Raw genomic sequence first — 16366 nt, 5'->3', positions numbered from 1 at the left:
TCCTCCATAAACATCTGAATCAGGAGAGGCCGTGCAAGCCCTGGACTGCTGCCTGGAATCGGTGGAGGGCTGGATGAGGGCCAATAAACTGAGATTGAATCCAGCAAGACAGAGGCACTGTGGGATGGTGGTTCCCGAGTTTGGATAATTGGTCAGTTGCCTGCTTTGGATGGGGTTGTACTCTGTAGTCTGGGGATGCTCCAGGATCCATCTTTGTGGCTAGAGGTCCAGGTGACCTCAGTGGCTAGGAGTGCCTTTTACCAGCTTTGGCTGGTGAGACAGCTGTGGCAGTTTCTGGACTGGGATAGCCTGACCACTGTTGTCCACGCACTGGTAACCTCCAGGCTTGATTACTGTAATGCACTCTATGTGGGGCTGCCCTTGAGGTTGGTTTGGAAGCTGCAGCTGGTGCAAAATGTGGTGGCAAGACTGCTCACTGGGGCAAGGTATCGCCAACATGTCACCCCGCTGCTGACAGAATTGCACTGGCTGCCCATTTGCTACCGGGCCAAGTTCAAGGTTCTAGTTTTGGTGTACAAAGCCCTATACAGCTGGGGACCAGGAGACCGGAAAGGCTATCTTATCCCTTACACACCCAGTCGATCACTGCGCTCTGCAGTGTTAGAATTGCTTAATATGTTTTAAATAATGTTTTTAACCATTTTTAAAAGTTTAGTTTTAATGCATTTTAAGATCTGTTTTTATGATGTTTTAAAGTGTTTTTAGTGCTTTGTTTGCCACCCTGGGCTCCTGCTGGAAAGGCAGGATAGAAATAAATAAATAATAAATAAATAAATTACTGTGCGTATAAGGGGCGGTTGCTAAGGGGAGGCTGGAAGACATGGTGTTATTAGCTGTTGCTGCAAAACTTCTTCACAGAACCACCTGTAAAAGTTTCCCCTCATCATATCACGTCATGCCTGCTTGGAACACATTTTTTTGTTACAAGCACCGTTCAAGCTGCTCTGAGAGCACAGTGCTCCATTTTTTTTGCTCTTTGTCTGTCATGTGGAGACCTCTCCTTGGGACAGCTAAGCAAATAAAGTCCTCACAACTATTTTTTGGAATCGTGGTTTTCCTTTTTCTACCACACAAATTGAACATAACCTCCAGTTTGAAACACTAAAGGCTATCTTCACCATCATATGACATTGTCCAATAAAAAGGCTTTGAAATTAATAAATATAAATTTGACACAGATTTCCAGGATGAATAATGAGAGAAATATAATCTTCAGGAAAGAAGCAAAGTAAGAAGAACACCAACAAACATACAAAAATATAATTCTCCATCTTTGGAGATGGCAGGTGTTGCCCCTTTTCACCTCTCAGCACCCTTCACAAACTACACTTCCCAGGATTCTTCTGGGGAAGGCGTGACTGTCTCAAGTGAATTCAAAGTCTGGTGTGGCTATGGCCCCGATTAGCCAAGCCCAGCAGCTGTGAGTCTGGCTCTTAGAACACTGACAGTTGATTCTTACTGAGCATGCCCAACACTATCGTTGACTGCAATGCAAAATTCTTAAATTAATTAAAAATGAGCCAGGCATTTTTTTTTTTACTTTTACACTGCAGAAGATGAAGGTCAGCGAATGGGGCAAGGTCAGTAACAGGATTACAGGTACTCTGTGAACAAGGCTGATTTTTAAAGAATTTCAACAGGTTATGAGAACTCTCACAGAAAAAAGTCCAGGTCTGGTTTTTTTCTCGTTTTACACTTTGAACTCTCGATTCTCTGACTGTTTTGTGTATTGCCATGAAAACTTAGAGGGTTGTTAAGCAAGCGGTTCTGAGTTCAGGACTATACGTTTTGTGAGGTTTTGGTTTGAAATGAGCTTATGGGAAGCATCAGAATGGCATGGGGGTATTTTAAATCTATCATTGCAGAATGCGAAAAATCCATGCTGGCTATAGGATACAGCCTCTCGTGGCTATACAATAATGTGGCAGGCAGATTAATATCTGCCTTTTATAGTACAGAATTATGGGGAAAGCTTCACCTGTTGATATTCTTTCTGTTGGATATCTTATTATTTGAGTGTTGAAATGGAAACGGCCTGCCTTCAAGTCCATCCCAACTTATGGTGACCCTATGGTTTTTCACAATAAGCGGTATTCAGAGAGGGGTTTACCATTGCCTCCCTCTGAGGCTAGTCCTCCCCACTGCACAAGCCAGCCCCTTCCTTATCCGCAAATGCCAGCTGGGGGGCAACTGGGCTCCTTAGGACTACGCAGCTTGCCCACGGCTGCACAGGTGGCAGGGCACGTAACCCCTGAGCCACACTCTGTGGTGTGATCTTTAGCAGGCCCTTGACACCCAGGAGACACGAGCGGGGTTTGGAACTCACAGACTCTGGACTCCCAGCCAGGCTCTCCTCTCCACTGTGCCATACCAGCTGCTATTTGAGTGTTACCACTGGATTATTTTTGGTGCTCCAATCACATCTTGAATAGAAGCTACAAATTTGCATTTGACATGAAGCATATGCACATTTTATGAAAAACAACAGAGGGCCCAATCTGCATAGAGTCCTGAGCCCAGAAAATCCTGTTGGTAGCTTTGCTTCACTATATGGATTCTTTGATGCACAGAAAAAGTTGAACTCTGCTTAAACCTCTTTCCACACTCCAAGCATTTTAAGGTTTGTCCCCTGTATGAATGGTTTCATGTATACTTAGGGTGCCACTCCGACTGAAGCGCTTTCCACACTCCAAGCATTTATAAGGTTTGTCCCCTGTATGAGTCTTGTGATGCGAAGTAAGGTGGCCACTCCGACTGAAGCTCTTTCCACACTCCAAGCATTTATAAGGTTTGTCCCCTGTATGAATTCTTTCATGTATGCTTAGGGTGCCACTCCGACTGAAGCTCTTTCCACACTCGAAGCATTTATAAGGTTTGTCCCCTGTGTGAGTTTAGTGATGCAAATTAATGTAGCCTATCTGACTGAAGCTCTTTCCACACTCCAAACATTTATAAGGTTTGTCCCCTGTATGAGTTCTTTGATGTGAAGTAAGGTGGCTACTCTGACTGAAGCTCTTTCCACACTCCAAACATTTATAAGGTTTGTCTCCTGAGTGAGTTCTTTGAGGTGAAGTAAGGTGGCTACTCTGACTGAAGCTCTTTCCACATTCAAACCATGTATAAGATTTGTCCCTTGTATGAATTTTGTGATGCAAAGTAAGGGAATTGCTCCAACTGAAGCTCTTTCTGCACTCCAAGCATTTAAAAGGTGTGTCTCCTGTGTGAGTTCTTTGATGCACCATAAAGGCGCTCCTTGAACTGAAGCTTTTTCCACACTCCAAGCATTTATAAGGTTTGTCTCCTGTGTGAGTTCTTTGATGTGAAGTAAGGTTGCTACTCGAACCACAAGCTCTTTCCACACTCCAAGCATTTATAAGGCTTGTCCCCTGTATGAGTTTTGTGATGCAAATTAAGGTAGCCACTCTGACTGAAGCTCTTTCCACACTCCAATCATTTATAAGGTCTGTCCCCTGTGTGAATTCTTTCATGTATACTTAGGGTGCTACTCCGACTGAAGCTCTTTCCACACTCCAAACATTTATGAGGTTTGTCTCCTGTGTGAGTTTTGTGATACAAAGTAAGGTGGCCACTCCGACTGAAGCTCTTTCCACACTCCAAACATTTATAAGGTTTGTCCCCTGTGTGAGTATTGTGATGTGAAGTAAGCTGGGCACTCTGACTGAAGCTCTTTCCACAGTCCAAACATTTATAAGGTTTGTCCCCTGTGTGAGTATTGTGATACAAAGTAAGGTGGCCACTCCGACTGAAGCTCTTTCCACACTCCAAGCATTTATGAGGTTTCTCTCCTGTGTGAGTTTTGAGATGCAAAGTAAGGTGGCCACTCTGACTGAAGCTCTTTCCACACTCCAAGCATTTATAAGGTTTGTCCCTTGTGTGACATCTTTGATGCAAAGTAAGGTTGCTATTCCACTTGAAGCTCTTTCCACACTCCAAGCACTGATATGGTTTGTCCCCTGTATGGGTTCTTTCATGTATACTTAGGGTGCCACTCTGACTGAAGCTCTTTGCACACTCCAAACATTTATAAGGTTTGTCCCCTGTGTGAGTTTTGTGATGCGAAGTAAGGTTGCTACTCCGACTGAAGCTCTTTCCACACTCCAAGCATTTATAAGGTTTGTCCCTTGTGTGAGTATTGTGATGCGAAGTAAGTTGGCCACTCTGACTGAAGCTCTTTCCACACTCCAAGCATATATAAGGTTTGTCCCCTGTATGAATTTTTTCATGTATACTTAGGGTGCCACTCTGACTGAAGCTCTTTCCACACTCCAAACATTTATAAGGTTTGTCCCCTGTATGAGTTCTTTGATGTGAAGTAAGGTGGCTACTCTGACTGAAGCTCTTTCCACACTCCAAACATTTATAAGGTTTGTCTCCTGAGTGAGTTCTTTGAGGTGAAGTAAGGTGGCTACTCTGACTGAAGCTCTTTCCACATTCAAAGCATGTATAAGATTTGTCCCTTGTATGAATTTTGTGATGCAAAGTAAGGGAATTACTCCAACTGAAGCTCTTTCTGCACTCCAAGCATTGATACGGTTTGTCTCCTGTGTGAGTTCTTTGATGCACCATAAAGGCGCTCCTTGAACTGAAGCTTTTTCCACACTCCAAGCATTTATAAGGTTTGTCTCCTGTGTGAGTTCTTTGATGTGAAGTAAGGTTGCTATTCGAACCACAAGCTCTTTCCACACTCCAAGCATTTATAAGGTTTGTCCCCTGTATGAGTTTTGTGATGCAAATTAAGGTAGCCACTCTGACTGAAGCTCTTTCCACACTCCAATCATTTATAAGGTCTGTCCCCTGTGTGAATTCTTTCATGTATACTTAGGGTGCTACTCCGACTGAAGCTCTTTCCACACTCCAAACATTTATGAGGTTTGTCTCCTGTGTGAGTTTTGAGATGCAAAGTAAGGTGGCCACTCTGACTGAAGCTCTTTCCACACTCGAAGCATTTATAAGGTTTGTCCCTTGTGTGACATCTTTGATGCAAAGTAAGGTTGCTATTCCACTTGAAGCTCTTTCCATACTCCAAGTATTGATATGGTTTGTCCCCTGTATGGGTTCTTTCATGTATACTTAGGGTGCCACTCTGACTGAAGCTCTTTCCACACTCCAAACATTTATAAGGTTTGTCCCCTGTGTGAATTCTTTCATGTATACTTAGGGTGCTACTCCGACTGAAGCTCTTTCCACACTCCAAACATTTATGAGGTTTGTCTCCTGTGTGAGTTTTGAGATGCAAAGTAAGGTGGCCACTCTGACTGAAGCTCTTTCCACACTCCAAGCATTTATAAGGTTTGTCCCTTGTGTGACATCTTTGATGCAAAGTAAGGTTGCTATTCCACTTGAAGCTCTTTCCACACTCCAAGCATTGATATGGTTTGTCCCCTGTATGGGTTCTTTCATGTATACTTAGGGTGCCACTCTGACTGAAGCTCTTTCCACACTCCAAACATTTATAAGGTTTGTCCCCTGTGTGAGTTTTGTGATGGGAAGTAAGGTTGCTACTCCGACTGAAGCTCTTTCCACACTCCAAGCATTTATAAGGTTTGTCCCTTGTGTGAGTATTGTGATGCGAAGTAAGTTGGCCACTCTGACTGAAGCTCTTTCCACACTCCAAGCATTGATACGGTTTGTCCCCTGTATGGGTTCTTTCATGTATACTTAGGGTGCCACTCCGACTGAAGCTCTTTCCACACTCCAAACATTTATAAGGTTTGTCCCCTGTGTGAGTATTGTGATGTGAAGTAACCTGGCCACTCTGACTGAAGCTCTTTCCACACTCCAAGCACTGGTAAGGTTTGTCCCTTGTGTGACATCTTTGATGCACAGTAAGGTTGCTATTCCACTTGAAGCTCTTTCCACACTCCAAGCATTGATACGGTTTGTCCCCTGTATGGGTTCTTCCATGTATACTTAGGGTGCCACTCTGACTGAAGCTCTTTCCACACTCCAAACATTTATAAGGTTTGTCCCCTGTGTGAGTATTGTGATGTGAAGTAAGCTGGCCACTCTGACTGAAGCTCTTTCCACACTCCAAACATTTATAAGGTTTGTCCCCTGTGTGAGTATTGTGATGTGAAGTAAGGTGGCCACTCTGACTGAAGCTCTTTCCACACTCCAAGCATTGATACGGTTTGTCCCCTGTGTGAATTCTTTCATGTATACTCAGGGTGCCACTCCGACTGAAGCTCTTTCCACACTCCAAGCATTTATATGGTTTGTCCCCTGTATGAGTTCTTTGATGTGAAGTAAGCTGGCCACTCTGACTGAAGCTCTTTCCACACTCCAAGCATTTATAAGGTTTGTCCCCTGTGTGAGTATTGTGATGCGAAGTAAGCTGGCCACTCTGACTGAAGCTCTTTCCACACTCCAAGCATTTATAAGGTTTGTCCCCTGTGTGAGTTTTGTGATGCGAAGAAAGGTTGCTACTCCGACTGAAGCTCTTTCCACACTCCAAGCATTTATAAGGTTTGTCCCCTGTGTGAGTATTGTGATGCAAAGTAAGGTGGCTACTCTGACTGAAGCTCTTTCCACACTCCAAGCATTTATAAGGTTTGTACCCTGTGGGAGTTTGTTTTTCCTCTTGTCTCTTAGCTCCATCTTGACTCCTCAGTTTCTGCATCTGCTCCTCAGCTTTTTCCAGTGATACTTCAGATGTTTCTCCCTCACCCTTGACCTCCCAGATGTATCCTGATGGATTGAAAAAGAACGGAGATAAAATGCTGTGGAGAAATCCTGTGAATATATTATGATTTCTACTTTGAAAATATATTTCTGGGAGCTCTGTCGACATCAGAGTTTAACTGTCAAAGCTCAAGGCCTTGTACGGAGTTATTTTAGCAGTAGGTGCTTGGTAACAGGTTGTTAAAAGAGAAACAGAAAGAGAGAATTTTAACAAAAATCTGCTCTCTTGTTCCTCCATTTAGGGTGGACAGCCCAGTACTTATGCACAGCTGGAATTTTCAAACGAAGGATGGATCCTGTCTGAGAGGAACATGGCCCTTTCCACTGCCCAGAGGGCAGATAGCATCCCCTCCCTCCCTCCCACAATGTTAGTCCCCTTTTACCTGCAATACAAGATAGTACTGGAAGATGAGATCCCCAGGACAGATGGCACTCACCGAGCTACTGGGGAAGAAGAATGGACAAGTACAAGTAGAGCTGTGACTAATGACTCAGCTGGGTCAAAGCCAAAAGGAAGACCAGAGGCTGATGAGCACAGATGCAAAAGGAGAGTGTGGAGTTGTATGATGCACATAATAGGAACATGGAATGTGAGAAGCACGAACCAGGGAAAGTTAGAAATTGTCACGCAGAAATGGAATGCATCAACATTACAGTACTTGGCGTGAGTGAATTAAAATAATAGAATCATATAACAGAATAGTAGAGTCCAACCCCCTGCTCAATGCAGGAATCCAAATCAAAGCATTCCTGACAGATGGCTGTCCAGCTGCCTCTAGAAGGCCTCCAATGTCAGAGAGCCCACTACCTCTAGGTCATTGGTTCCATTGTCATATGGCTCTAACAGGATGTTTTTCCTGATGTCCAGTCAAAATCTGGCTTCCTGAAACTTGAGCCCATTATTCCATGTCCTGCACTCTGGGACGATCGAGAAGAGATCCCGGTCCCCCTCTATGTGACAACCATTCATGTACTTGAAGAGTGCTATCCTATCTCCCCTCAGTCTTCTCTTCTCCAGGCTAAACATGCCCAGTTCTTTCAGTCTCTCCTCATAGGGCTTTGTTTCCAGTCCCCTGAACATCCTTGTTGCCCTTCTCTCAAACTGTTCCAGTTTGTCTGCATCCTTCTTGAAGTGCAGAGACCAGAACTGGGCACAGTATTCAAGATGAGGCCTAACCAGTGCTGAATAGAGGGGAACTAATACTTCACACAATTTGGAAACTATACTTCTGTTAATGCAGCCTAATATAGCATTTGCCTTTTTTGCAGCCACATCATACTTTTGGCTCATATTCAGCTTGTGATCAATGACAAGTCCAAGATCCGTGGCTGGTGGAAGATCCTCTGAGGGGCCGCGGGGATGCCACACTTGCCCTTCTGGGCAAGGTGATTGAGAGGGTAGTGGCTGCTCAGATCCAAGTTTTCCTTGACAAACTGGAATATCTAGACCCTTTTCAATCAGGCTTCAGGCCTGGCCATGGGACAGAGACTGCCTTGGTCACCCTGGTTGATGACCTATGACGGGCAACAGACAGGGGGAGTGCATCCCTGTTGGTGCTGCTGGACCTCTCGGCAGCCTTCAATATGATCAACCAAGGTATCCTTCTGGGCCATCTAGCTGGGATGGGATTGAGAGGCACTGTTTTACGGTGGCTCCAGTCCTACCTGACGGACAGGGCCCAAAAATGGTGCTGGGAGAATACTGCTCAACCCCCTGGCCATTGGCCTGTGGGGTACTGCATGGCTCAATTCTGTCTCCCATGCTCTTTCATTCAGAAATTTGGAGTACGTCATCAATATGCTAATGCCACACGACTTTATCTCTCCCTACCACCTGATTGCAGGGAGGGAGTGCTCATCCTAAACCGGTGCCTGGAGGCTGTGAAGGGCTGGATGTGGGCTAACAAACTGAAACTTAACCCAGATGGTCAAGGGAAAAACTGCACCAGGGACAGGGTTGCAACCTCTTCTGGATGGGGTTGCACTCCCCTTGAAGGAGCAGGTCTGCAGTTTGGGAATCTTCCTGGATCCTGACCTGCTGCGGTAGCCAGGAGTGCTCTTGGCCAACTCAAACTGGTCTACCAGCTGCTTCCGATCCCGGAGGCAGTTAACTTGGCCACAGTGACACCTGCATTGGTGACATCCAGGCTTGATTACTGTAACACACTCTATGTGGGGCTGCCTTTGAAAATGGTTCAGAAATCGCAGTTGGTTCAAAATGCAGGAGCCAGAATGTTAACTGGAGCACGGCGCAGGGAGCATATCACCCCTGTGCTTTATCGACTCCACCGGATCCCAATTTGTTTCCGGGCCCAATTCAAAGTGGTGGTTCTGGCCTTTAAAGCCCTAAACAGCCTTGGACCAATGTACCTGAGGGACCGCTTACGCCCATATGTACGTGCCCGGGATTTAAGATCATCTGCCTCTGGTCTCCTCTGTGTGCCTGGAGTGAAAGATGTTAGACTGACAAGCACATGGGAGAGAGCCTTTTCAGCTGTGGCCCCCAAGCTTTGGAATACCCTACCCCAAGACGTCTGCTCTGCTCCCTCCCTGTTGGTTTTACGGAGACTTCTGAAAAAGATCATGTTCCAGAGAGCCTTTGGGAGGGACTGAGGGTAGAGCCTGACACTGATTTTATGCCTTCTATGTTAAATTTTACCTCTGTAGTCCCTTTAGTACCACTCCCTATATATATGTATATATGTGTGTGTTATGTATTTTATGTATTTTAATTTTATATTATGTATTTTAATTTATTTTAATGGTTTTGTGATTTTATTGTTTACAATTTTATTATGTACATGTTTGATTTTATTTTTCTAAGCTGCCTTGAGTGCCCTATTATAGGGTAGAAGGTTGGGACACAAAAACTTTAAATAAATAAATAAATATAACTAGAATCTAAAATGATGAAACAGAGTTTGTCATGCCTTGGACACATAATGAGGACACGATTCAGTAGAAAAGACAATAATGCTGAGAAAAACTGAAGGGAGTAGAAAAAGAGGAAGGCCAAACAAGAGCTGGATTGATTCCATAAAGGAAGCCACAGACCTGAACTTACAAAATCTGAACAGGGTGGTTCATGACAGATGCTTTTGAAGGTCGCTGATTCATAGGGTTGCCATAAGTCATAATCGACTTGAAGGCACATAACCCCCACACACCTGCACTACGTGAGTTCAGCTTTAATTGATCCAAGAGAGCCCAGTGCTCCACAAACCTATGTGAGAGGAAATAACCTTAAAAGGTGGGCTGTGATATTATTATTAGTAGTATTAATTAATTAATTTTTTTATTAAGTTTATTAGTCGCCCATCTGACTGGTTTACCAGCCACTCTGGGCGACGTACAAAATAAAAACATATAATTCACATTAAAACCTTAAAATTCCAACAATAACACTAAAACCTAACCCGCCCCAAAACCGTGCCTGAAGAGCCAGGTTTTCAAGGTCCGGCTCATCATGGAGGGGGCATGGCGGATGTAATTTGGGAGGAGGTTCCACAGAGTTGGTGCCACGATTGAAAAAGCCCTCTCCCTAGTTCTCACCGGTCTAGCTGTTTTAACTGGTGGGACGGAGAGAAGGTCTTTTGAGGCTGATCTTGTTGGGCGGCAACGTTGATGATGCTGGAGGCGCTCTTCCAGACAGACTGTGCCGAAACCGTGCAGGGTTTTAAAGGTCAAAACCAACAACTTGAATTGGGCCCGGATAGCATAAGAACATAAGAACATAAGAAGAGCCTGCTGGATCAGGCCAGTGGCCCATCTAGTCCACCATCCTGTTCTCACAGTGGCCAATCAGGTGTCTGGGGGAAGCCCGCAAGCAGGACCCGAGTGCAAGAACACTCTCCCCTCCTGAGGCTTCCGGCAACTGGTTTTCAGAAGCATGCTGCCTCTGACTAGGGTGGCAGAGCACAGCCATCACAGCTAGTAGCCATTGATAGCCCTGTCCTCCATGAATTGGTCTAATCTTGTTTTAAAGCCATCCAAGCTGGTGGCCATCACTGCATCTTGTGGGAGCAAAGTCCATAGTTTAACTATTCGCTGAGTAAAGAAGTACTTCCTTTTGTCTGTCCTGAATCTTCCAACATTCAGCTTCTTTGAATGTCCACGAGTTCTAGTATTATGAGAGAGGGAGAAGAACTTTTCTCTATCCACTTTCTCAAGGCCATGCATAATTTTATACACTTCTATCATGTCTCCTCTGACCCGCCTTTTCTCTAAACTAAAAAGCCCCAAATGCTGTAACCTTTCCTCGTAAGGGAGTCGCTCCATCCCCTTGATCATTCTGGTTGCCCTCTTCTGAACCTTTTCCAACTCTAGAATATCCTTTTTGAGATGAGGCGACCAGAACTGTACACAGTATTCCAAATGCGGCCGCACCATAGATTTATACAATGGCATTATGATATCGGCTGTTTTATTTTCAATACCTTTCCTAATTATCGCTAGCATGGAATTTGCCTTTTTCACAGCTGCCGCACACTGGCTCGACATTTTCATTGTGCTTTCCACTACAACCCCGAGGACTCTCTCCTGGTCGGTCACCGCCAGTTCAGACCCCATGAGTGTATATGTGAAATTCAGATTTTTTGCACCAATATGCATAATTTTACACTTGTTTATATTGAATTGCATTTGCCATTTTTCCACCCATTCACTCAGTTTGGAGAGGTCTTTTTGGAGCTCTTCGCAATCCCTTTTTGTTTTAACAACCCTCAACAATTTAGTGTCATCAGCAAACTTGGCCATTTCACTGCTCACTCCTAATTCTAGGTGATTAATGAACAAGTTGAAAAGTACAGGTCCCAATACCGATCCTTGAGGGACTCCACTTTCTACAGCCCTCCATTGGGAGAACTGTCCGTTTATTCCTACTCTCTGCTTTCTGCTTCTTAACCAATTTCTTATCCACAAGAGGACCTCTCCTCTTATTCCATGACTGCTAAGCTTCCTCAGAAGCCTTTGGTGAGGTACCTTGTCAAACGCTTTTTGAAAGTCTAAGTACACTATGTCCACTGGATCACCTCTATCTATATGCTTGTTGACACTCTCAAAGAATTCTAATAGGTTACTGAGACAGGACTTTCCCTTGCAGAAGCCATGCTGGCTCTGCTTCAGCAAGGCTTGTTCTTCTATGTGCTTAGTTAATCTAGCTTTAATAATACTTTCTACCAATTTTCCAGGGACAGAAGTTAAGCTAACTGGCCTGTAATTTCCGGGATCCCCTCTGGATCCCTTTTTGAAGATTGGCGTTACATTTGCCACTTTCCAGTCCTCAGGCACGGAGGAGGACCCAAGGGACAAGTTACATATTTTAGTTAGCAGATCAGCAATTTCACATTTGAGTTCTTTGAGAACTCTCGGGTGGATGCCATCCGGGCCCGGTGATTTGTCAGTTTTTATATTGTCCATTAAGCTTAGAACTTCCTCTCTCGTTACCACTATTTGTCTCAGTTCCTCAGAATCCCTTCCTGCAAATGTTAGTTCAGGTTCAGGGATCTGCCCTATATCTTCCACTGTGAAGACAGATGCAAAGAATTCATTTAGCTTCTCTGCAATCTCCTTATCGTGCAACTGGTAAACAGTGCAACTCCTTCAACACAGGTGTGATGTGGTCTTGCCGGCGGCTACCCTTAATCAGGTGAGCTGCCACATTCTCTACAAGTTGCAGCTTCCGGACCGTTTTCAAGGGTAACCCGACATTGAGTGCTTTACAGTAGTCTAGGCGAGAGGAGACCAGGGCATGTACCACCAATGGGAGCAGATGGTTTGGAAGGTAGGGGCGTAGCCTTCATATTAGATGGAGTTGATACAATGCTGCCCGGCTCACAGCTGAGACCTGAGCCTCCATGGACAGCTGGGAGTCAAGAATGACCCCCAGGCTGCGGACTTGGTCTTTCAGGGGCAATTGTGCCCCATTGAGCACCATATGCAGCCTTTATGCCTCATCCACCATCAGGAAAAAGCCTTTAGTGGAACAGCCAAACAGCTTTACATTTGAGGGGACCAATATCCTGGAGGTAAATAGTGACTTAGGATCAGGTAGGTACTTGCGCTAAAACATGTGTTCCTCACTACCGAATAAAAGGATTTTGAGGTGCTAAAGAAAAGCTGACTCTTCAGATTGGTGGCAGCAACAGAGGGAGAGTGTTGGTTGTAGGCCTTATAGTAAGTTAAAGAGGGCTCTGGCTGGCTGGGAAGCGCAGGGGGTGCTGTCCCTAGAATCCCAGAATTATAAGTACTAAATTGGCCCCCAGAGTCTTCCTGTCTGGGAAAAGGGGGTGTAGGAAATGATGGCAGCTCTACTGGATAATCTGAAATGCATAGTGGGTCCGATTTATGAAGCAGGGGTGCCGGGAAGGGAGTAAGAAGGCTATCCTTAACCTCTCCTAATTCTAACAGAATAGGTCGCCATCTCCTGAATCTCCCACATGATCTCTTTGTACAGAGCTCTCTCGTCTGGATCCAGCTGAGCCTGTTCCTCTTGGGTGAAGTGAAAGGACACTTCCTCAAAGCTCACCAGTCCCTGGAAGAAGAAAACAATTGCTTCTGCATTAATACTCCCAGCCAAGGCATGGACATCATCTGACCTCCACTCGCACTCTGAAGAAAGATGGGGCACGCGGGATCTTTTCCTTTAGCATTCACAAATCATCTCCGGTCCAGATGGCATCTACCTGAGAAGTCTTAAAACAACCCAAATGTGACATTGCTGATCTTATAACAAAAATATGAACCTTCTCCCAAAGGCTTGCTACCATATGGACTGGTAAATGTATGACAATTTGAAAGCCAAAAGGACACAGAAGGTAACCTGGAAATCAGAGGCCTATTTGCTATTACGGGAAAAGTAGTGGAAAATATTACTAAAGACAAAATTACCAAACATGGAGTGGAACACAGCAATCATGGGATACGAGGAAATATGATCTCATGCATCAGGAAGTGTTTAAAGATCAGGAAGGAGAAAGCAGGAATAAATGAATAGTTCTCCTAACGGAGGGATGTAAGAAGCGCCCCACCCACCAATCATCAGGATTAGGACCTGTGCTTTTAAACTTGTTTCTAAATGACATGGATTTAGGGTGAGAAACAAGGTAACCAACTTTACTGTTGATATCTAGTTCAGGTTGATTAAAATAAAGAAGGATTGTGAGGAAATCCAACAGGAACTCTCCAAGCAGGCTTGGCTATTAAAGAGCAAATCCAATTAAATGTAAGGAAGCGTAAAGGGATGCACAAATCCTAAGTGAACCGGTGGTGACTGACAGGAGAGAGACCTTGAGGTCATAGTGGATGCCCCAATTAAGATACTGATGTTATAGGTATGAAATTTGTGAATTCCATGTGAGGGATCATTAAGACACAGATTGAAAATAAAACTGCCAATATCATAACGCCATTATACACTTCTAAGATGTGATCCTACTTGGATGCTGTCTTCAGTTCTGGTTGCCTGACCACAAAAATAGCATTTTAGAAGTGGAAGAGGTAGAGAAATGGGCAACCTAAATGATCAAGGGTCGAAACATTTGGCGATTTTTGCTGTAGAAAAAAAGCTTAGAGGAGTCATGACAGAAGTGTGTGATCACAGCAGACATTTAAACCACATTCAACACAAATGTAAAGCACATGGCTTCCCCCAACGAATCCTGGATAATAGTTTTTCCTCACTGCACTACATTCCCAGCACCCTTCATAAACTACAACTCCCAGGACTCTTGGGGGGAAGCGATATGCTTTCAATGAACACTGTGGATGTGCCATAAAGGTGCGTGGTGTGGAGAAATTGGATAATATCCTCTGATTTAGTAGGGAACTTACACCTGGTGTAGGAAGAGGGAGGGAAGTAGCTCCCACCATTTGCACACATTTCAAGAAAAACGTCACTCGCTAAACAGTTTGCCGGAGGGCAGGGCCACGTTTGGGCTTCCCTAAATTAAACGGTGACCTTGATTCTAACAGACTAGGAAAGTGGGGAGGGCTGGCAGAATGAAGGCATTGAAAGAAGAGCCTCTCTATTCAACTATCGCAGCTGAACCAAAGGACAACTGAGGACACAAGAAGAAGCGGCCCATTTAGCTCACTATTGTCTCCTTAGCTCTCTTCCGACTATGAGGCGCCTCCATCTCCACGCTGAAGGCCACGAATTTCATCACCAGAACCACAGGTGTTCCGAGGGACGCTTCGATCTGGCCCACCACAGCCACCCCAGCTCAGGGGAGAGGCAGACGGGATGGGGCAGAGGTGCATCCTCCGATCTGGTCTGCGGGGAGGGGCGCTTAAGGGGCTCCTCGCCCCCTCCCACCCTCCCCTCCGCCCCAATTGCCTACCTTTCTTCCGAGGCTCCCCCCGCGCAACCCCGCTCGCCAACATCGCTGCGCACGAAGAGGGGCTCCTCCGGCGCTTCCAGCCTGCATGTCTCACCGAGAGGCGGGACAGGAAAGGGAAGTCCCTCCTTTGCGCTCTTCCCTTCCGCTCCGTTGTCCTTTGTTAACCCTTTAAGAGCAAAGTGGCTGAAGCTCCTCGGCTGCTTCGCAGGGAGAGCGTGGGGAGGCGGGAAGCCCCCTTCTCGCCGGTGACCCTTCTCCATAGTAAAAACAAAATTTCCAGGCACCATTTTTAAAAAAGGCTTTGAGGGAACAGCTTAGGTTAGCCTAAACCCCGTTTCCTTTTACCTGTTAGATTTCTCTGTGCAGGGACTTTTTGTGCTGAGAGGCCCCGAATGGCAGCAGCAATGGACTGGGCCCCTAACTGCAGCTGGCGCATCCCATTTTTAATGCCCCCCCGACATCTGAACAAGAAAAAACTGTCCCTGCAAATAGGGCACCAGGACAAGTGTTTGATCTGCAGCATCTCTCCCTGGCGTGCTAGATTTCTACTTGATTTCTCATCATTGAGGTCTGTGTGCAGATCTTGCCTGGGCTGGGAGGGAGGGGGACTTTTCGGTGAGGGCACGGTGAGGCAGTGGTGGGGGCCTCCTCCCTCCCTCCTTCCCTCCCTCCCCCCCTCTGTGGCTCTTTTCAGCTATGCAGGGAGAAGCTCGCCCCCCTCCACTGGGACCCTCCAATGAGGGCCCCCCACTCCCTGTCTCCAGCCCCCTGGGACTACAAGTGGGGTATCCTTTCCTGACCCCCCTGCTCTCCCTCATGCTCCCGGGGGGATTCGGGGGGAATATTTCCCCATGCATGGAGCTCCACTCCCAGCAGTTTCAGGGAAGGGAGAGGGGGAGACTGGCCCCGATCCAGACCGCTGCAGCCACCCCAGAGCCAAGAGAAGCAGGTTCAGCTTCCAGCCCCCCATGAAGTCCCCCCCTCCCCAAACAGCAACAGCATGGAAGAATCACCTTTTTTGAGAATGGCAGAGCTGAAGAGGTAAGCCTAACATCGGGGGGAGCCCTACAAGCACCCGAGGGCAATAGGGCACCAATCCCTTACTCAGAGGGAGAGAGATTTCCATGGGCGGTTTCTCCCCATGCTCAAAATCTTGCTGGTTGCCACTTATGGGATCATGAATTAATGCCCCCCAATACAGCTGGACTCACTTGCTAGAGCCATCTGGAGGGCCTGGCCCCAGAGGCAATTGAATGCACACCTGGACTACCTCACAGGTGTTGTAAGGACCACCAGGGACTGCC

At 45.9% G+C, this 16366-nt stretch overlaps 1 protein-coding gene across 3 annotated transcripts in view; it reads right to left on the bottom strand.

The window, feature by feature from the left end:
- Positions 1–15172, bottom strand: part of LOC133381827 (zinc finger protein 883-like) — a 49840-nt gene extending 34668 nt beyond the window's left edge. For 2 of the 3 annotated variants that reach the window (XR_009761734.1, XR_009761735.1), the window contains exon 1: positions 15063–15149. Coding sequence is in view for 1 of the 3 variants with exons in the window: in XM_061621328.1 (XP_061477312.1) it covers positions 4817–6729; positions 15063–15105 (1956 nt within the window). In the remaining 2 variants the exon portion in view is untranslated. Of the gene's footprint in view, positions 1–4716; positions 6730–15062 lie in introns of those variants that run through there. The other variant, XM_061621328.1, reaches the window with a different exon arrangement.
- Positions 15173–16366: the final 1194 nt, after the last annotated feature.

This window comes from Rhineura floridana, chromosome 3 (genome assembly GCF_030035675.1).
Source record: "Rhineura floridana isolate rRhiFlo1 chromosome 3, rRhiFlo1.hap2, whole genome shotgun sequence".
Classification (NCBI taxonomy): Eukaryota; Metazoa; Chordata; class Lepidosauria; order Squamata; family Rhineuridae; genus Rhineura; species Rhineura floridana.
The sequence above is the reverse complement of the archived record's forward strand: the minus strand, read 5'-3'. Positions and strand labels throughout refer to the sequence as shown.